Source organism: Coenobita brevimanus, chromosome 103, assembly GCF_032717465.1.
Source record: "Coenobita brevimanus isolate Jiangsu-jjx chromosome 103, ASM3271746v2, whole genome shotgun sequence".
Taxonomy (NCBI): domain Eukaryota; kingdom Metazoa; phylum Arthropoda; class Malacostraca; order Decapoda; family Coenobitidae; genus Coenobita; species Coenobita brevimanus.
Genome location: NC_137056.1, coordinates 5,166,531 through 5,188,779, shown reverse-complemented (window position 1 = coordinate 5,188,779; position 22,249 = coordinate 5,166,531). Strand labels below are relative to the sequence as shown.

The window sequence follows — 22,249 nt, the reverse complement described above, 5'->3', positions numbered from 1 at the left end:
CCCTCCATCTCCTCCACCCACTCTGTACCATTGTGGGGGTGTGTAGCAGGCACATTCCCTCCCTATTGAGGTGCCCCCCACCCCTCTCCACCTCCCAGGGGCCCCCCCATACCCCCTCCACATCCCTCTGCCCCACTGGTTCCTCGTCTGACTGTCACCTCTCACCCAAATCGAGCAAGCCAAACACCATGCCATTGCATCACTGACTTACAAGCTATTACCCTCGACCTATTTTATGCAATGGAATGTATATCATATCTGTTATTAGTTGTTTATGTAAGGTTATTAGCTGAAGTATATTAGATTCTTTGTACAATTTACTTAGTTTCCATCATTTTCGATGGGAAACTTTTGTGATTGTACAGAACTTCCAACTTACAATCTTTTTTACAATTATTTCTGCTGTTCAACCATTTACATGCATCTATATAGTTTTTTTATAGCATTTTATAAAATACATTTGTGTATTTTATTGTATTATTTACATGCAGAACCTAATATAGACAAGCAATTTATTTTTTGTTATTTACTTATATTATCATACTGGTTTTTCTTCATTTATACATTTCAGTATATTTATAAATATTTATCTTATTGAATGATTTACTTATGCAGTGCATCAGTATATTTTTATCTTGCATCCAAACGTATTTTTTTTTCCATTTTCTTTTTAATGCATACTCATACAGCTTGTTTCATGCCTGGGCACATGTTTCACATTGATTTGGATGTTTTTGTAAGGTTATATGGCAAAAAAATGAATATATGCCAAAATTTTCCTATTTCCATTCAGATGTGATGGGTAACTATTATAATAGTTGACAGTCAATTGTGCAGTAATCATTAGGCCTATGGAACTGAGATTGGCATTTTCAGGCATGTAAATTCAAGCTCTTCAAATCGGTATAAAATAATTTTACCTTGGTGAAAATTGAAAAATTGATGCCTTTTTGCGGCTGGGGTGACAGTCGGACCTGGAGATTTGTGGACATTAGGGGTTAATGTCCACTTGCAGGGCTTGCCACCTTGTGTGCATATGGCTACTTCAGATAAGGACCTGGTGATGCTGGAGAAGGATAATTCTTTTGGTGGCACCAAAATACAGGAGCTGAGCAGCTCTGGTGAATGGTTATATAGAAGTTTCTCATTCCCCTACATATTCCCAAAACAGGGGGTGATGGTTTGCAGGACAGTTTTAGCTTGTACTATGCTGGGTTTATGCTCAGTTGAGCCTGGGACTACATATACCAATATCACTAGCAACAACAAGGACCTGTCACTTGGCTGAGTGGGTGGGATGGTCTGGAATGGTTGTGGGTGACAGACCCACAGCAAGTGTTTTACATCAGCTGAAAGATGGGTCATTGTTCGTATGATACTCATCACATCAGAGGAGAAATGGCTCGGTGAAAAAGTTTGGGTCTTTTGTATTACCAGTGTACTTCAATATGTTTTTAGCCAGTAACCTTGTGTCTGTAACCATCTGTCCATCATTCAGTCAATTTTTTGTCCTCTCAGGAAGCAGAAGCCTGGGGGCTGTGCTACAACCTGTATGTCCCAGCATTATAGGGAAGGGTGACCTGCCTTACTCACCCATACTGGGCAAGGGACATACATGTATATCCCACTCTAAAACACCAGCGACGTAGATCTGCATCCTAGAGATTGAAAAGTCATTGCAAGCAGCCAAAGTAAAATGGAAGTTAATAATGTATCGCCAACTTCAGACATTTTTCCGCTATGCATACAACACCGATTTAGGAGCGCAGGAGGCGAGTGACAGTCTTCACAGGCTCACAGCCACTCTTCTCTCCCAGTAACTTCGAAGATTTCAGAGGTCAAGGAGCACCAACCTGGCTCGATTCAACCAACTTTCTGTCTTTGGTGATTACTTTTATTAGTGCCAGGGATCTTATATTATATATATCCCTTTTAGCTGGAATAAACCAAACAAAATTGGCCAGCATAGAGGGGTATCAGTTCCACCTTCCCCCACCAACGTGGTAGAGGTTAAGTGGCATTACATGAGCAAGAAACCCCACTCGGCCCTCATATGGAAACTCTTACAAGGTCCACTCAGTTGGATTGCCTTAACCCACTTAACCACCATGCATTATGTGGTTAATTACCCTCAAGCCTAGTAAATGGTATCCTGGGTAACAGTAAGCCATTTGGCTTGCAATTTAGTGTATTGTCACCTGGAGAGAGAGAGAGAGAGGGAAAGAGAAAGAAAACAAATGAGTGGATGTTAGGCACTCCTCACCTACCACACACTTGTAACCACAAGGGAATAAGGCTTGCTAGATCAGTGAGAAAGCAGTGTACCTATGCAATTCCCAACAAACAGCAAGAAAAATCTCTTAGGAAAGTGATGTCTTTTCAGTGAAAAATAACAAAGCCAATTAATTTTGAAGTATCCCCTAGATTATTACAGTACATAATGCATTCAAGCCAATCTTCAGGTGACGAAATAAAAGATTTTCTGTTGTAAAGGAAATGTGAGGATATATTTTCTAGTAGAATGGTAAAAATATCAGCACTTGACCTGCTTAGGAGCAGTGTGGTGTTGATATGGATGTGCTGTAAATTGTGAGGAGAAATACCTGAGATGGCTTGGCCATATGTAGATAGTGGGGAATGAGAGGTTGACAAGGAGAGAGTTTGTGATTGAGATGGTGGGGTAAAGGAGAGGGAAACCAGTGTTGAGATGGAGGGATGCAATGCAGAGGTATATAGTGTGGGGGTGAGAGTTGGAGGAAGGGTAACCTGATTAGTGAGAAAAGGATGACCTGGAGGTACTGTAACTTGTTTCTTGCCATCCATTCATGGATTAAGGTATCTGGCTGCAGGCAGACCAGTATTATCTGTATACAGTGAAAATACTGATACCACTATTATCACTGTGTAGCAAAAATAAATCACTTCATTTGAGTAGTGAAACTCCTCTTTTTTTTAAATTGATCATTCAGTATATGGAAGTAAACTTATGGGACGATAGTCAGAATCTGCCCCTCAGTTTTTCATTGTTAGACTGCAGGTGCCTGGCATATGTACACAGCAGTCCATCTGTTGCACTTAGATGACTGCAACTTGTGTTTCTGTTTCAGATATGTTAATGCCTTATCCAACTGAGGTGAGATGTTCATGCCATAGCCCATGGAGTTAAGGTACTGTATATGATGGTCTTAGTCATACCAGTAAGGTATTCAACAGTGGACTTCCTATACTTCTTTGTTTTCTTGTTAAGCAAGTCTTGGATATTAACTATCAGCACTGCAGGTGCTGGTTATATGACTATAAAATATACTGATACTCAGATGATGCATTACTCATTTTTTCACTGACCCTGTGGTAGTTTCTAAACTGAATAGTATTCAGATTTTTGTAATGATGTTTAAAGATAGCCATTTGCACTGTCATTTTTTTTTTTTCCCCCCCCACTCTCAAGACATCATAAAGATACCTTAACCCCTACACCGCGGGCTTGTTTACCAATGACTTGCGTGTGCCGCGGGGTTATTTGGGCTCTGACAGACTCTCAAAAAATATTTGCCAAAAATCAGTTATTAGTCCTAGAATAATAAAATTACATATGCCTATGGCACATACCTTCAGCTTTCTCCTGGAATGATTGTTGAGCCTTCGTCGGTTACTGTAGGACTTGTGGAGACCTCTGAAGTAGGGTAACGAAGTCTTCACTTTACACTTCCCGACAACCCGTAATATGATTACCACAGCCAGATACAAACACTATAAACACTATTCTACAATTTTCAAGTAGTTTGGGATCCATACTCAAAAAAAAAAACACTGTGAAAGCAATGGAAATTACGAGCACGTCTGATCGTCGCACTGGCACTAGTTCGCTCTTGGTAGTCTGTCATTTATTATTCATAAAACCCCTCACACTTTATATTTCTATTACTATATAACACTTATATATATCTACAGTCTTTATCCATAAGTTTCCTTCAGTAGTATTAGTTTATTGTCACTGTAGGGATTCAATTTCTTTCAGTAAAATACGTAGCATTCACTTTCTCGTCCTGTATACTGGCATTGAGAGTGAATGTCACTTTCATCTTCACTCTCATAACTCATAGCATTCAGACATGCTAGAGTGAAACTTTCACTTTCATTACTCCTAGGGTATATACTCGTATTCTTATAATACTACTCATTAACATTTCTATTTACGTTCTCTATTTTATTTACGTTATTTACATTTCTATTTTATTTACACTGTGTTGTGCACTGTCACTTGAAATAACTTATAAAACTATTTTCCATTGTTCACGTATATTTACATTCATTACTTTCACTTGCTGTTTACACATTATTTACAATTCCACTTGCACTGTTTTACTCAATAGAAAGATCGTAGTCACTCTTTTATCAATTGTCAGCCCTTTACCTCTTTCCACACAAGGTTTAGTAGGGGGTAAAGGTCACAGAGCCATTTGCATGGGGGTGAAAAAAGGCCTTGAAGTCAGCAAGATGAAACATACGTCCTCTCACTTTGGAAGATGAGAGTACACTGATAACGCAGGGCCAGCCAGCCTGGAGGCCTGTTTAGGGGTTATTCAGAGTTACCAATATTACTTCTTGAAACAGCTAAGTCTAGCACTGATATGATTGGCAGGAAATCTAGACAATACATTATAAATTTGGTAGTTCCAGGTGAATGTAAATATCACTTAGGCTTCTCCCTTCCCTCCTTACATTTATATTTATTACGAAAATAGATTAGAGGCCTACTTAGGAGATATATAATCAGAGCTACCAATGTTAAATCTTGAAACAGCTTTGTGTAGCACTGATATGATTGGCAGGAAATCTAGACAATACATTATAAATTAGGTAGTTCCAGGTGAATGTAAATATCACTTAGGCTTCTCCCTTCCCTCCTTACATGTATATTTATTACGAAAATAGATTATACAGCATATATCAAGGGGAAAAAAACAGCGAAAATTAGCAAACGAGTGCACGTGAGGTGTTGTCAGGTGATAAATAGCCAATTCCAGGTGTATGGCACTCTCACTTACCTGATTTCTTTCTTGTATATATTATTTGGTATAAGAATACGACATAGGGCTTATTTCAATGGATGAAATCAGTGAAAAATTCCAGGGAAGATTTACTTAGCGTAGCATGGCCGGGCAGGCGAGAGGATAGGGTAATGGAGGGGGGGTAGGGAGGGGAGTCAAGAACGGGGAGAAATGGCTAAATTGTCAACAATGGATGGGAGTACAGATGAGATTAGGAGTGCTGACTAGTGTTGGACATTGTCAGTACTGACAGATGATACAAGCCCCCACTTGGAAGCCCGGGTGAATTCAAAATAACACAGAATCACAAAAGCGACGCCCCGCGGTATGATCCCTTGCTCCCAAGCGTCACGAAAGTGACGCCCCGCGGTTAAGGGGTTAAGGGAGGAGATTTGTGTTGCAACACTGCTACTGCTTATAAAAACACTGTGAGCGAGGAATTCTTCTTAGGCTACAGTCAGAGAAGAGTGAAGTAACCCCACTGTAGCATGATTATTTTAGGATTGGATAGGGCAGCTGCCAGAGATCAAGCAGTGTGGAGTGCCACCATTAGGTGACCAAGACCAACGCATGCAGATGTGTTGGAGCCTTTATAAATGATGATACAATACAATACAAGCTTTCCCTCCATTTCACAAATACTGTACAGTCACTTGTAAATCTGAGCATTTGATGATGAATGTATGATCAGCCTTTATGACCTAGCTCACCTTTAGTTGCTCATTCAGTAACACTGTGTATACTCATAACATCACAAGGAATGAGGCATGGGAAGGCATACCAGGTCTACCAACCTTCACATATGACACATGATAAGATGCTTTCCTAACTGACCATGGTAAAATGTGTTTTTGCCAGCAAAGAATTATTTTTATCTCTAGCTGTTTGGATTCAAAAGGTAAAATGCTGAAGCCAGAGCTGAGGTAGACGCCTCACAAAGTTTCTCGTGTTATGCCTGGTCAGTAGGACTCTGTGTTCTGTGAAACTATAAATCTGCTGCAAGGAATATTGTCTTCTGCCACAGCTTGAGGGGCGCTGCCTATGCTGCCAGTCTTGAGAAGCTTACCTGTACTATCGTTATCCCAGATAACTCATGAAGGGTGGCGGTGGTAGAGACCAGAGACCCCTGTTGCCTCTCTTCCCTTTTTCCCACCCATTCTTTAAGGTCAGACTTCTCAGGCAATAACTACTCACTGTCAGAACAACAGTCAGTATGGCCCATGATTTTGCTTTGTGAAATGATAATGAACAAACCAGCTGGCAGTCAACTGAGACCAGTTCTGGTATAGTTACATCAGTTGTTTAAAGTAACAGCAGTCATGTTTAGATCCAGTTATAACAGTCAATGTCAAGAAAAGAGTACAGATGGGTATGGTGAGTGAGTGTTAGAAAGCGATATACAAAATTTGATGAGACTTGGGAATTGACTGGACTGAGTTAGTTGGATGAATAATGTTCAAAGTAGTACATGACCAGTTTTTTTTTTTTTTTTTTTTTTTTTTTAAATAAGAAAAACACCAAAGATACAAGTGCAGATGATTAGGCCTGTGAGGCAGAGCAAGGTATACAGGGGGTTGCATGTTGTGTGAATGTGTGGTCCATTTCACTGGGTATACTGCTGTTCTCTCACTTTCAACACAAACATTCCATTTCTGAAGCCAACCTAACTCCATCCTTAGGTTCATTTACTGGTGCTTACATATAAAATTATGCATCAATTGTTTTTTCAAGAATTTTATTCTGTTATCATTAGTATATTGCAAATATTTAAGTTACAGTCATTCCATTCAGTAATGCTTGCATTCTATGACTGTCAGTTTGAGCCAGCGTCAGCGTACCATATTTCTGGTAAGAGATGTATTGGTCACTCCAAGATCTCTCCTTGCCCTGCAGAGCTAATGTTCCATTGGTCCTAGCCAGGGGGATTCATCCTCCATTCAATACCACTGTGTTCTTGTCATCTACCATCTTCACAATGTAATAACTTCACCCCAAATTTTTTTTTGCTTTAGCTCACAAACACCTGACAATGCTTCTAGTTTGTTCTACTACATTTTCTCATCAAAACAGAGGGGGGAGTGTTCTCTATAGCATTTCTGTTGCATGTGCATATTTAGGGTGTTTTATGATCATCTTGGCATGACCATGGCATAGGGACCTGGATCTTGCTAGAGCTACTTTAAAGTGATTTGCGACTGTGATGCCCTCTTCCAACTTTCTTAGTATTTCCTATCATGTCACCCCTTATCACTCTTCGTGAATGAACCATAGCGAGAAGCATGACTAAGCCTTCAACCAATCAGCAATGAACTGACTCACCCGGGGCACAACACTGTTTGCCCATAACAGCAAGCACATCTTTTCAAATATTTTTGCTATTGTGTGAAGGTTATGCTCCAGTGCAGTGGGACATAGTCCGGTGGTGTTACCGAAATAATACGCCTAGCCTCAAGATTTTTCATAGTCACAGAGTCACACCTGCCAGCCGAAGTATCTATGGTAATATCTGGCCTGGAACCTCGTCTTCAAGGAATTAAGGTGGGAGGGAGAGGGATGTTCTCCACTTCATCATCTAGGCTGGAAAATTGTATCCACTGCAGTGTGCACCAAGCTGCAGGCATCCTTATCCATCCTGAATTGGATGCAGATGAACTGGACAAGCATTCCACAGAAGCTGTGGCTTTCTAAGGTAAGTGGCTAGCCTAGTTTTGAGTGATTTTCAAGGTAAGGTTTAGTGGCATTCTGGATGGTTACTGTCATGGGGCGGATCAGGGGATGAAGCCCTCCAGTTAAGTACCGTACTCAGTTTTGGTATCCCCCCTTTTTTCTGCCCCCCTCCCCCCCTTTTTTAACTCTCCAAGCTGATTAAAACCATATACTAGATAGAAAAAAAAAAAATGTCTTGAAACTGTAGGGGTACTTTCAAGTGCTCAAAAGGAAAGAAAGAGGAAAAAAAGTGGCTGTTGTTACAATGGCCCTGGTACACAACAGGACTGGGTGTGGAGGCTACAAGACAACATGAAGGTGTGTTGGTGGTCTTGTTAATGTTAGGGCATGAAAGTGTCTACTTTAACCCCTCGACACCAGGCTATATTTACCTCAGTCATAGTCTCAGCATAGCACTTAAGGAAACAAATTAAAGACCATATTACTCACCAACTCTTCTTGTGAATAAAAGTATCCCCAGGTCTGTTGGTTGTTAGGTTGATGAGTAATGATGTGAGGATGGGAATTAATTTTTGGCACAAGAAACTCAGAGTCAAATGGCCACCCCGTACGGGATTATGGCGTCTGGCAATAGATAGATAGTAATGTGTTCGTGCGTCTGCCTGCAGCGCCGAATATGCCTTTGCTCTCAGTGTGATAACTTCTCCATTACCAGATAAACTATACACAGTGGCATCCAAGGCATGCCCTATGGCATTATCACTTAGCCCTTTCCTTGAACTGTATCCTTGGAAATAGGTTTGGCAGGGGTGGATGAGGCAAAAATCCAAGTGAGGCAGGAACAGAATCGGACAAGACGAGTTAAGAAAACATTATCTTATACCTGTGTGTCACATAGACGACTAAGGTATGGTTGGCTTAGCTGGCGGGAGTCTCTCCTTAGCTTTTGGTGACAAGATAAAGTGGTGGCCACTTCAAACTGTGCTGGGAAAACAAGTACAATTCCTACCACTACCTGGTGGCCTCACGCCACATTTTTGGCATTGGTCCTTACCGACACCAGGCGGTTAGGGGTTAACGTACTGGTATGAAACTGTATGGCAGGAAATGTGTTTATGGTCATGTTAAAATATGGGTATGAAACTGGGGTGATGAGATTAACAGCTGCTGCCATTCCCATTCACCATTTATTTACACTAAGCATCTATCTCATTTCCCCTTTTCCTACCTGCAACAACAAGCAACTACAAGCACAGGAACTGCCAGCACAGCCAAGAGGACAGTGTTGGCTGCTAGGGTTGAGATGTGGGCTGTGATGACAGTGAAGGTGGACAATGAACTCTCTCCAGCATCAATGTGGGTCCAAGGGTGCAGCAGTTCATGCCAGCAGGTCCCACCAGAGCACCAACGGTCTTCCATCCTCTCCCAAAATCTTAGAACAAAAGATTGCACACATGAAAGCAAATCCTAGTTATATTTTATTCAATAATCCAAAGTAAATTACAAAAAAGTTACCTACGGTACTAAAGTTACAGCATCTGTGAAGCTGATCTGCAAATTTCCTTCAATTTACAGTTGTATGGAAAAGCTTTTGAATTTCTGGAACACACAGAGGTACCTCACTATGAAGAGTTCCTTAACTGTTAAATGACAACATATTCAGCATAACACTGAAAGTGTTAACAGGATATATGTCAGATTTCTTAATAATCGCTTTCAACGTTACTCTTATTAGAGAAAAGACTGTGCTATAAAAAAAAAAATAATAATAAATCCCCACCTTGCCTTTTAATATTTCTTACATAGCATATCTTCCAACTAGTTGTGAGTATGATCATCCCTTAAAATTTGCTGGGAGTGTTTTAAAAACCTTGTATGAGTTTCACATTGTGGATTTGCTTTTATGTGCAGTTAAATTTTAAACCTATTTTTTCCTTGACTGAGCCTGTAAAAGTTTACATCTGAGAGATGGTTGGGCCTTTTTGCTTACATAATGCCACTCAGGGGTTGGTGAGGGTGGTCACCTTCACCTTAAATGTCAGAAATAAGTAGCCTAGCCCTGGGCTCCAATGCTCCTGATGTGGAAAAAAATCTGTCTATCTATTTATTGCCACATGTTGTAGTCCCACAAGGGGTGGCCACAAACAAATCGCCTCCACGTCGCCCTGTCCCCTGCCATTTTGTTGACCTCCTACCCAGCCCACAACCCCTCCCTCATATACCTCTCCACCCTATCCTGTCACCTCATCCTCCCCCTCCCTCTTCCCCCCCTCCACCTCACCCACATACACTTCTTGTTAGTCTCTCACTCTCCATTCTCTCCACATAGCCAAAACATCTAACTGTATTTCTCCTAATGCTTTCTATCCCATCCACATCCACATCACAATGCTCCTTCACTTCCCCATTTGTCAGTCTGTCTCTCCATGTAACTCTACATGCTCCTGGCAAATAACCCATCTCCACTGCTCTCACTCTTGACTTGTGTCCTTCTAGCAAGGTCCGAGCTTCATTTCCATATGTTAGAGTTGGTCACTCGATATAGTGTTGCTCTCGGGTGTCTGCCCTTTCCTCTCCATCCTTCTTTCCTTCCAGTCTCTTCTGTCTTTCTTTCCTTCATTCTTTCCTTGTACTTCTGCCTACGGGTGACTTTACACTCCCTCTTCTGTCTTTCTTAACTTCATTCTTTCCTCTTCCTTCAGCCTGTGGGCGACTCTACACTGAGTGACAAGCCAAATGGTTTCCTGTACACCAGGAAAGAATTTACTACGCTGGGTGGTAACCATATAACCAGATTTTGGCACCTGGTGGTTTTGGTGGGTAATTACTGTGTTCCAATCGGATTGAGCTGGTGAAGGTTTATATCCAAGGGATGGTTGGGGTTGATTGCTCATGTAATACCACTCAGGGATGAATGAGGCTGGTCACTCTCATCTTAAATGTCAGGACCAACTGCCTAGCCCCGGGCTCCTACACTCCTCATGGGGCAATGTAGGATTGGATGATGGATGGATGGATGGTATCATAATACTATCATGCAGTAAATTTTTTATTTCCATGCTCACTTCCCTATACCTTATCACTTCTTTCAGAGAACCAGCAACCTTTCTTCCCTGCTGTACCCTTTCAAGCACTTCATCCTCCAACTTCAATGCTTACTCATCACACTACCCAGGTACTTAAATGCATTCATATTTTCCATTTCCTCATCATCCAACCTCACTGTGCATTCAGTGACCTTATTTCTTTCAAAGACCACAACTTTACTCTCCCATACATTCACCTTTACATTCTATTTCTTACTCTCCCAAGCTCGTTCACCAAGCCTGGCAGTTGCCCTTCGTCTTCACTTAACAATAGTGTATCATCTGCAAAAAACACAACAGGAAGTTTCTAAATGCTGCCCTCTCTCATTAGGGCTGCTCCAACATCCACTGCCCTACTTGTACCAGTTTCATAACCCCATCCATATACAGACTGAACAACCATGGAGACACATTACACATCCCTGTTTCAATCCAACGTTTTGATGGAAAAATTTACTCAGTTCACCATCCACATGCATTGCAGCCTTAGCACCCTCATACATACTCTTCACTGCATTCAACAGCTTCCCATTTACTCCATATATTCTTAATATATTCCACATTTCTTGTCTATCCACTCTGTCATATGCTTTCTCAAATCCATGAAGGCCACATACTTCTTCTTTCCCTTCTCTAGAAACTTTTTCATTAAAGAACAATGGATGAATATCTGATCTACACAACCTCTTCCCTTCCTAAAACCTCCCTGTTCTTCTCCAACTACTTCCTCTGTTATTTCCCGTACTCCATCAATAAGAATTATACCATATATTTTTCCTATTACACTAAGAAGACAAATGCCCCTATGATTACCACACACTTCTTTTTTCCCTAAGAAGACAAGTGCCCCTATAATTACCACACATTTATTTTTTCCCTTTCCCTTTGTACAAGGGAATAATTATCCCTGACTTACAATCCTCCAGGACTCTACCTTCCTCCCAGATCAATCTGCACATCTTCCATATCCATTCTACTACTATCGCTCCTCCATGTTTTAACACTTGCACTACGCATTCCGTCAATTCCTGAGACTATCCCCGTTTTGACTTTCTTCATTGCTGCCACTATTTCCATCCTAAAGATTTCCTTCCTTCTCCCAGCCATTCCCCAGCCACTTATAGTTTCATTACTTTCATTCTCTACATTTAACAGTTCCTTAGAGTGTTCTCTCCATCTGCTCACTGTTTCTCCCTTCTCCACCATTAATCTGCCATTTTTATCTATCACTCCCCTACTAGCTTCTTTACTGCCCTGTCTAACTCTATTTACCTCCTTCCAGACCACTGTCTTACATTCCCTCCACTGTGCACTCAAATTTCTTCCAAATTCCTCATCCACTCTCTTCTTACTCTCTCCAACCTATCTTTTCACCTCCCTCTTCCTCTCTACGTATAACTCTCTCTTACATCTCTCAACTTCCTCCATGCCTCTGCTTCCTATCCACTCACCATATGCTTTCTTCTTTTGCGCCAATGTTTGTCTCACCTCTTCATTCCACCATGCTGTTCCTTGCATCCCTTTTCGCCTTCTCATCACCCCACACACCACCTCACATGCTGCACCGATTTCTTCTGTGAATATTTTGCACACACCTTCCACCTCCCTCATCTACTCAGAATCATATTTATCCAATCGCTCCTCCATTTCTGTCTTATATTCTGCCAAGTTTCCATCCTCTTGCAACCCTTCTACTCTCCTCATTTGGACTACTTCCTCTTGTCCTTCTCTCTTTGACTTTCACCATCACCATGTGGTGGTCTGAATGTGCACTCCTCCTACCTCTGTAAGCTCTTGCATCCATTACATACATTTTCATTCTTTCATCCACACACACATAATCAATCACTGCCTTCCATTCATTCAGTTCACCACCCACCCTTCTCATCACTCACCATGTACACCTGCGAATCATTTTGTGCCTAAAATGGGTACTGGCTATCGCCAACCCCCTCCCCACACAAATGTCCACTACAGCCCTGTCATTCTCATCCACTTCTGCAGGCACACCCCACTCACCAACTACTCCATCCAACAGCTACTACACCCACAGAACACCTACATCAAGAAACCAAAGTCCTCAAAGTCAAGGATCACCTAGACATGAGAGGCACCCAGTTTCTTGCTGCAGCCTCCACAAACCCACAACATCCACTAAAGTACATGGCAGCACATCCACCCACACCAAGGAACATCAAAACAACACCCAGCACACGATACCATGCACAAATACTGTCATCTCTCCCCCCTCGCCCACCTCAGACCAGCTTCCAGAAGCATATCCACACTCAGATCACTCGCCGCTCCATCCAGTCACTTAAAGACAACACACAGCTGCATGCATGGCCTCCTGACATCCACCCTTCTGAATCCTATCTTCCTCGTGAGGACAGGGTCCACCTGGCCAGGCTGAGATGTGGGCACCATCCAGCCCTCTTAAGCTACCAGAAGAGGCTGGATGACTCCGTCGCTGATGCCTGTCCAGGTTGCAACACAGCACCCCATACTATTAAGCACATTATGGAAGACCGCATTGCACACAATCACCTCCACCAACAACACAACACACACTCTTTGAGAGCTCTGTGGGAAAGCCCGGTCTCGGCCATGGCCTACCTAAGTGACTCGGGGCTGTTCGGCCAGACTGCCTAGGGAACAACTACTACTACTACTACTACTCCATCCACCTTCACATTCCCAGCTTCAAAAAATGATGATGATAATGAATGACTAGATGGATTTTCCCCACAGTGTAGTAAAGAACAGGTTTTCGCTGGGTTAAAAACCCATTTTTCTCTTGTGGGAGGGAAACAGGGACACTTGTTAAGAGAGGTGTACTCCAGTTACACTGATTGTTGCGTAGTTGGATGAGTTGTCTAGTTGAAGGAATAACAACACTCTCCTTACCCACAGCTTCATGTGTCTGAACCACAACAAGCATTTTGGGTTTCTACCACCATCTTGTCAAATTTAAAGCAAAACTTCATACAGTATAAACACTGCCTACACTGATAAATCTACAAATGTGCTAGATGCTGGAGACACATCCTCCTATACAGCAACATCATGGAACACTAGAATGTCCAGTACAGTATTGTAATGGTGTCTGGTGGATGCTGGCAACTAAGAAGGTGGACAGCACCCCTACCCATAGGCCTAACTATTATTCGCTCATCCAACAGTAACAGTACCATCCACCAAACTTTTATTACCAAACCCTTCATTTTTACATACAGTACAACCTCACTATATCGGACTAATTGGGGCCAAAGCCATTCCGAAAAAAGCAATATCCGGACTTCCCCATGCTAACCCAGACTTTTTCCAATATATCAGACATTAGTCCAGATCACACCAACGGTTTTTAAACTGTTTTCACTATTATTCACAATATTAATCAAATCGTATAATACTGTATATATAACAGTAGTAATACTGTACTGTACACTGATAAACATGACTTATTTACCTTAGTGTGGTGAACATAGCTGAATTGGTCAGGCAGTCCAGACTGCTTCTGGCTTTTTCGGGCTTTTTCCGATATACAGTATAAGAATTTAGACCGGTAGCTCCTCTATCTATCTATCTATTGCCAGACGCCTCAATCCCGTTTGGGGTGGCCACAAACAAATCGCCTCCATGTCGCCCTGTCCCCCGCCATTTCACTGCCCTGCTCCCAACTCACACCCCCCTCTCTCATATACCTCTCCACCCCATCCCTCCATCTCATCCTCGGCCTCCCCCTACCTCTCCCCCCCTCCACCTCACTTGTGACTCCACAGGCTCCTCTTAAATAACTCATTTCCACTGCTCTCACTCTTGACTTGTGTCCTTCCAACAACGTCCAAGCTTCACTTCCATACGTTAGAGTTGGTATCACAATACTGTCATGTAGTAACTTTTTCACTTCCCTGTTTCTTATCACTGCTTTCAAAGAACCAGCAACCTTTCTTCCCTGCTGTACCCTTTCAAGCACTTCACCCTCCAGACTTACATCCTTACTCATCACCCTACCCAAGTACAGTTGTACTTAAACGTACTCACATTTTCCAATTTCTCACCATCCAACCTCGCTGTACATTCACTGACTTCACCTCTCTCTAAGACCATCACTTTATTCTTCCCTACATTCACCTTTAGATTCCGTTTCTTACACACTCTCCCAAACTCATCCACCAAGCCTTGCAGCTCCCCTTCGTCTTCACTCAACAACACAGTATCATTTGCAAACAACAGTACAGGGAGTTTCCAAACACTATGCTTTCTCACCAGGGCCACTCCAACATCCACTACCCTACCTTGTACCTCTTTTATTACCCCATCCATGTACAGATTGAATAACCATGGAGATATGACACATCCCTGTTTCAACCCAACCTTCAAAGAGAAAAATTCACTCAGTTCACCATCCACACGCACTGCAGCCTTAGCACCATCATACATACTCTTCACAGCATTCAACAACTTCCCATCTACTCCATATATGCTTAATACTTTCCACAATCCTTGTCTATCCACCCTGTCATATGCTTTCTCCAAATCCATGAAAGCTGCATACAACTTCTTTCCCTTCTCTAGAAACTTTTCTACTAAAGATCTAAGAATGAATATCTGATCTACACAACCTCTTCTCTTCCTAAAGCCTCCCTGTTCTTCTCCAACTAATTCCTCTGTTCTTTCTCTACCTCTGTCAACAAGTATCCTACCATACACTTTTCCTATTATCCTAAGAAGGCAAATGCCCCTATGATTACCACAAACTCCTTTTTCCCCTTTTCCCTTGTACAAGGGAATAATTATACCTGACTTCCAATCCTCCGGGACTCTACCTTCCTCCCAGGCCAATCTGCACATCTTCCACATCCATTCTACTACTATCTCTCCCCCATGCTTCAACATTTCACCACACACTCCATCAATTCCTGGGGCTTTCCCCAATTTAACTTTCTCCATTGCTTCCACAACTTCTATCCTACTGATTTCTTCCTGTCTTCTCACCTCCCTCCTTCTCCCAGCCACTTATACTCGCATTACTTCCATCCTGTATGTTCAACAATTCCTTAAAGTGTTCTCTCCATCTGCTCACTTTTTCTCCCTTCTCCACTAGTAATCTACCATTTTTATCTTTCACTCCCCTGCTAACCTCACTTCCACCCTGTCTTACTCTCTTCACCTCTTTCCAGAACATTTTCTTACAGTCCCTCCACTTTACACTCAAATTCCTTCCAAATTCCTCATTCACTCTCTCTTATTAATCTTTTCACCTCTCTCTTTCTTTCTACATATAACTCTCTCTTCCACCTCTCAACTTCTTCCACGCCCCTATTTCTCATCCATTCATTGTATGCTTTCTTCTTTTGTGCCACAGCCTGTCTCACCTCTTCAGTCCACCATGCTGTTCCTTGCACCCCCCTCCGTGTTTTCTTCCTCCCACACACCACATCACATGCTGCACATATTTCTTCTGCAAATGTCCTGCACACACCTTCCACGTCCCCCATCTGCTCCAATTCATATTTGCCCAATCATTCCTCCACTTCTCTCTTATACTCTGCATTTTTCTCATCCTCTTGTAAACTTTCCACTCTCCTTGCAACTACTCCTTCATCTCGTGGCTCCTCAATTCCGATTGAAGCAAATTCCGGTCTACTGATGTCTGTTTTATCGAGGTTTTATTGTATATATAAAACATGGCAAAAATATTGGGTAATTACCTTGTCAATCCAGACTGTTCTGGCTTTTTCAAGAAGACGGCACTTGTGGTCAAGGCTATCCAACCTTCACTTGCACTAGATGAAAGTTGGATGTTTCTGTAGAGCAGTCTGCAAAGATTTTTTTTTTTATATATTTTTTTTTTATAAGAGGAAACTCTGCTTGTTATTCAAGCACATCACTTTAGGCTTATTTATATAAAAGTCTGCAGAAACCACACAAACGAGAGCAACAGGATATTGATAAATTCCTGAGGTGCAAATAAATTCAATGCAGATCTTATTGTAACTACCAAACTTGCTGCAACAGTACATAATTCATAGGCTCCTTAGATTTGGTGGGTGTTACCAGCTACACAAGAAATATACTGATCTTTTTGGACAACTTATACAGTTGTTTAAAGTCTCTGAGACGTTAACTGGATAGCCATAATAATGCTAAAATAAAGAATATGGTCCTGTACCTGAGGTGGCAAATCAAATAGAGAAAACAAGGATTTCACAGGCAATGACAAATGATAAGTGGATAGATTTACAGTGCCCTTCAGTACTCTACTGACAGATTTTTTTTTTTTCTATTTTCTTTGTCCCAATTTGTAGGTCATACATATACAGTAGATGCTTGATTTAACAAACACAGAGTTACTGGAATTATTTTTTTCCGGTATTTTTGCCTTATTTAACCCCTTAGCGCCAGTTGACGTGTATAACTGTCGCGATTTTGGGTGTGGAGCAACGCTGGTTGATGTGTACAGCTGCATGTGTCTTCCTGCCACCCTTTGAACCCACGACCATTTTCTATGACAACCACAGGGTAGGTAGATACCCAAGGTATCCCACTGACATGTGGCTCGGTCTCTGCATGGCACTGGTAAAGTGTAGAGTGATGACTTCCTCATCCTCCTCGTCCAACTCCGCTCCCCCAAGCGCAGGGCTGATTGCATTGTCGACCCCCACAAAAGTTCTGCCCTTACTGCCGGAGCAAGGGCTCAGTGACTGAGCAGGTGTGTGGGGAATTGTAAATAGTAAACAGCCATACACAAGTTTTTTTTTTTTTTTTTTTTAGGCAAGTGAAATGTAAGATATTATAAGTGTTATGAAATAAGTGTTTTATACTAAGTATTACAAGTGCAATGCAATAAGTGTTACTGTTTATGGTTATTTGTGAAACAACTATTGGAAATACCTTGAGTAACCCTACCAACTACATGAAAGAAAACCAGGAGTCACTGGGCGAGAAAGAAAATGACCTGGTTGGCTATAACTTAATTTTTTCCCTCATTACTTAGAAAATAATGGTGAATATGTGAAAAGAGTATTTGTTATGTGAAGTACAAAAACTGTACGTTGTGTATAACATTAGTAATATTTTCACAATGCTCCTGATTAGTACAAGTTAATCACAATTTTAGTACAAGTAATTACCTCATACTCAACCACAATGAGTGAAACAGCCAGAGCATTTACTTCTCAAAGTGCAATTACCTGTAATCGTGGTGTCAAGTGCAAATATAAGAGCCGTAGTAGAGGGAAATTATTATATTTTAAGCAAGAAGTGAGTACAGAAAATCAAAGAGCTATTCTTTTCCCTACAGGGCATAGTGGCACTATGGAATGGGCAGAAAACCCTATGGGGAGCCACATGATCAGGGTAATGACTCATCCTTATGATGGTGAGTAAGGAAAGGCCGAAGATTGAGTGGAAAATTACATTTTCCTCAAAGGAAGCCCGGCCAATGTTAGAATCACCACTACAGATAGTGCTGCCAATGCTAGCCAGATAGTCCAAGGTCACTGCCAGTGGCACGCACTCGGAAACAGCCTGCCAAAACTCGGAAAACCAGTCATTTTTAACTTGTCCTTACTTAGTGACGGGACCACCTGGAGACCTGGGGATACTTTCATTTGAAAGAGGAAGAGTTGTGAGTCTTATTTATCTTTAATTTTTTTCTCTAGCTATTATAGTTTCGCAGATGATAGGGTTTGAAGTAAGGGCATTTTTTCCAAACTCACAGAAATCTTCTGTATGGAGTGGGCAACATCGGAAAACCTCCACATGTGGGCGTTAACGGAAAATTTCCATTAAATCGAGCATAATTCAAGGAAGTTTCGTACACGATAATGCACTTCTGGGGGTGGTAATTATGGGTTCAGACTGCTGTGTGTAGCACTGAGTTAGCATAGTTTGCTAGGTTTGGGTTGTCTTCAAGCATTTAACAGAAAACAGCTTGAAATACTGGAAAGTTTTCCATTATACTGAGCCTTGGTTATGAAAATTGATTTAGTGGGAAATTCAAGATAAAAGAATGGGGGTTGGCTGAATTAGTTCCTCAAATAAAGCATCTACTGTATACTCCTATATAACAGTGGGAAGTTTGCTGACAAGGATGATAATGATGATGATTATAACAATGATGATGATAGTAATCAATGATGACAATAACAATGATGATGAATAACCCAATGTCACATATATTTATGATGATGCTTTATACAACTTGTCACATACTTACTATGCATGGCTGTGGATAAAAACTATACTAACCTTACCAGAACTCCAACCAACTGGTGTGCAGGTGTGAATGATGCCTGTGCAATGTTCTGGTACATGACTTGGTACTCCAGTGCATGTGGAACCAAGCATCTCCTCTCGCTACTCACTACATCACCATCAATATCATCACTGTTAATCACTGTTTCATCATCACTCACTGTACTGGGATCACTGGTCACTGATTCCGTACCATCTACGCTTACTGTTTCACTGTCATTCCTGCTGTCTGTCCCTCCATCATCCCTAAAAATTATGTTATTAAAGTCAGTATCTTCCACTTCTACAGGACCAAATGTCATTTCCAATAATCATGATCCTTTACTATTGTGCATTATAGCATTGTACACTACACATCAACATAACTAAATAATACTGTAGTAACGTTTACAGTAAATAAAGATTAAGCTTTACCCACATAATAAGGGGAAGGAAGTTGTTTTCCATGGTAACATCTGGCCATCCAAGTTTGGAAACAACATCACCCTGGACTAGAGAATTAAATACAGTCTTCAGTTTCTCTCTGGAAATGAAAAAAAAATGGCTATGTACAATGAAGAATGAAAGTTGAGAAATGTGATAATGCATGGGATGGAGAGGAATACTGTACAATATAGTATTCGCAAATGGAAGCTAAATAAATTACATATACTACAGTCTGGTCTAAAAAGTTACAAAATCTCCCAGATCATCCGCTGTTGAAGGGAAGTTACAGGATTCAGATGAATGTGTGTTAGCTGTCTTTCAGCATCACTCTGAGACTGTTATAGGACTCTCCTACTGAGGACTTAGAACACCCTGTAGCTGTATCATTATAGATACATTATATAGTACCCTCATCAGAGAAATTACCAATATGCCGGGAATCGAACCCGGGACTCTCAGGTAAGAGCCAGGCAGCATACCACTACACCATGACCAGGTAAAAGTTAACTCACGTTGTCACAATCTTGTAACCAACGTCCCTCCACCCCCCACTGTGGGCCTGAAGAGGGTGAGTTAACCCCCTGGCACTCGGGCAAGTAGATGCTTTTAATCTATCCCAAGCACTTACGGCAAGTCAGAATGAAGAGAGAATCTGTATTTTTACACAGGAAAAATCATCAGAGAAATTACCAATATGCCGGGAATCGAACCCGGGACTCTCAGGTGAGAGCCAGGCAGCATACCACTACACCACGACCAGCTAAAAGTTAACTCACGATGTCATGATCTTGTAACCAAGATTGTGACAATGTGAGTTAACTTTTACCTGGTCGTGGTGTAGTGGTATGCGGCCTGGCTCTCACCTGAGAGTCCCGGGTTTGATTCCCGGCATATTGGTAATTTCTCTGATGATTTTTCCTGTGTAAAAATACAGGTTCTCTCTTCATTATATAGTACGTTGACCTCCCAGGATTTACAGACCACAAACTATTATTGGTGTATTGTAAAAGTTAATCCAAAGGTTTGGGATGAAACTCTGGGTGCAAACCGTCCACCTTCATGTAGATATACAGTAACAGACAAACCTACATGAAAATAGGTTATGCAGTATTTAGTCAACATAAGGTTTGGTGTCAGGCTGAGGCAGTTCAAGGTTCTGGGGGATACCTGCAAGATGGCAGTCATATTCCGGGGGATATTTGCAAGATACCAGCAATGTTCTGGGGGATACCTGCAAGATACCAGTCATGTTCTGGGGGATACTTGCAAGATACCAGTCATGTTCTGGGGGATACTTGCAAAATGCCAATAATGTTCAGGGAAATACTTGCAAGATACCAATAATGTTCTGGGGGATACTTACAAGACACCAGTAATGTTCTAGGGGATACTTGCAAGACACCAATAAAGTTCCAAGCGATACTTGCAAGATACCAGTAATGTTCTGAAGCCCCCCCTTGCTTAGCCTTTCATGCTGGGAGGGTTGGCTAGGATATGGAGACCCTATGTATTTAAGGTGTGTGTGGGAGGGAGGCAAGATGATTGGTCATTATTTTTATAAATGTTTATATAACATGCATCATAACAAACAAGGATATGGAGATGCAGCAGCCGTGGCTCAGTGGGTTAAAGCGCTCTGCTCTGGCCAAAGGGTTGGAGGTTCAAGTTCACCCGAGGGTTACTGATAGACATCAAGAAGGGCATCCACTCATAAAGTGCTACACGCTCCAAACCAAAGTCCTCTTTCCAGGGGCAATGCCTTAGCCCTTATCAAAAAAAAAAAAGTGGGGACACAGCATTAAAAAAAAAAAGGAAGAAGAAGAAGAAGCTCTGAGAAAAAGGAGATTCACATTAGGACACTTGCATTTTTAGATTTACATTACAGAACAACACATACAAGCACTCACAACACCCCTCACAAAATCAGTAACAAGACATTAACCACTACAATCAATAGATAATTTTACAAAAAATATCTATCTACTGCCAGACACCTCAACCCCATAAGGGGTGGCCACAAAAAAATCGCCTTCCTGTCTCCCTGTCCAATGCCACTTCACTGCCTTGCTCCCAGCTCACACCCCCCTCCCTCATATACCTATCCACTCCATCTCTCCATCTCATCCCTGGCCTTCCCCTCCCTCTCCCCCCCCCTCCACCTCACTCGCATACACTCTCCTTGTTGGTCTCTCGTTTTCCATCCTCTCCACATGTCCAAACCACCTCAATGTATATCTCCTAATGCTTTTTATCACATCCACATCCACACCAGAGCACTCTTCAATTCCTCATTTGTCAGCCTGTCTCTCCGTGTAACTTCAAATCTATCAATTTATCAATAGGAGCGTTCGCGCGAAGAGGAAAATCTGCCAGACACCGCCAGAAACTATGTCTCGTTTTCGTTTCAGCGGGCTAAGGGGGTCTTAGTTAAATTTCAGTGTTATTTTTCTGATCGATAATTACGATACTGGTTAAGCAAATAGCTTTTAAAAATGTAAATAACTCCTACTTATGCTATTTGACCCAAAATATCACCAATAAAATAATATATTTGTATATCCTTCCCTAAGAAGATTAGGACAATATATGCCAAAAAGATGGTTTTTGGACTGTAAGAAGTAAAAAGGCATATGAATACTGACATTTGTATATAGTCTTACTTGTACAAAAAATGGCACATACTTATCTATGGTTTAATATTTATTAGATTCTAAAATTTTAGGGCGTACCAAAGCTTAGGGCTGCCAGACATACAAA

The 22,249-nt window shown here is 41.6% G+C and overlaps 2 protein-coding genes across 2 annotated transcripts in view; one reads left to right on the top strand and one right to left on the bottom strand.

The window, feature by feature from the left end:
• The window catches only part of LOC145415574 (uncharacterized), a 90,937-nt gene extending 87,756 nt beyond the window's left edge, over window positions 1-3,181 (top strand). Inside the window, exon 13 of the mRNA XM_080284794.1 lies at window positions 3,108-3,181. Coding sequence (XP_080140920.1) covers window positions 3,108-3,132 — 25 coding nt within the window. The 3' untranslated portion in view covers window positions 3,133-3,181. The remainder of the gene's footprint in view (window positions 1-3,107) is intronic.
• A 5,751-nt stretch (window positions 3,182-8,932) lies between these two features.
• LOC145415718 (tectonic-2-like) overlaps window positions 8,933-22,249 on the bottom strand; it is a 45,912-nt gene continuing 32,595 nt past the window's right edge. The window contains exons 7-10 of the mRNA XM_080284943.1: window positions 19,485-19,589; window positions 19,061-19,312; window positions 16,519-16,626; window positions 8,933-9,150 (exon numbers count right to left, since the gene is read on the bottom strand). Of these exons, the coding sequence (XP_080141069.1) occupies window positions 8,943-9,150; window positions 16,519-16,626; window positions 19,061-19,312; window positions 19,485-19,589 (673 nt within the window). The 3' untranslated portion in view covers window positions 8,933-8,942. The remainder of the gene's footprint in view (window positions 9,151-16,518; window positions 16,627-19,060; window positions 19,313-19,484; window positions 19,590-22,249) is intronic.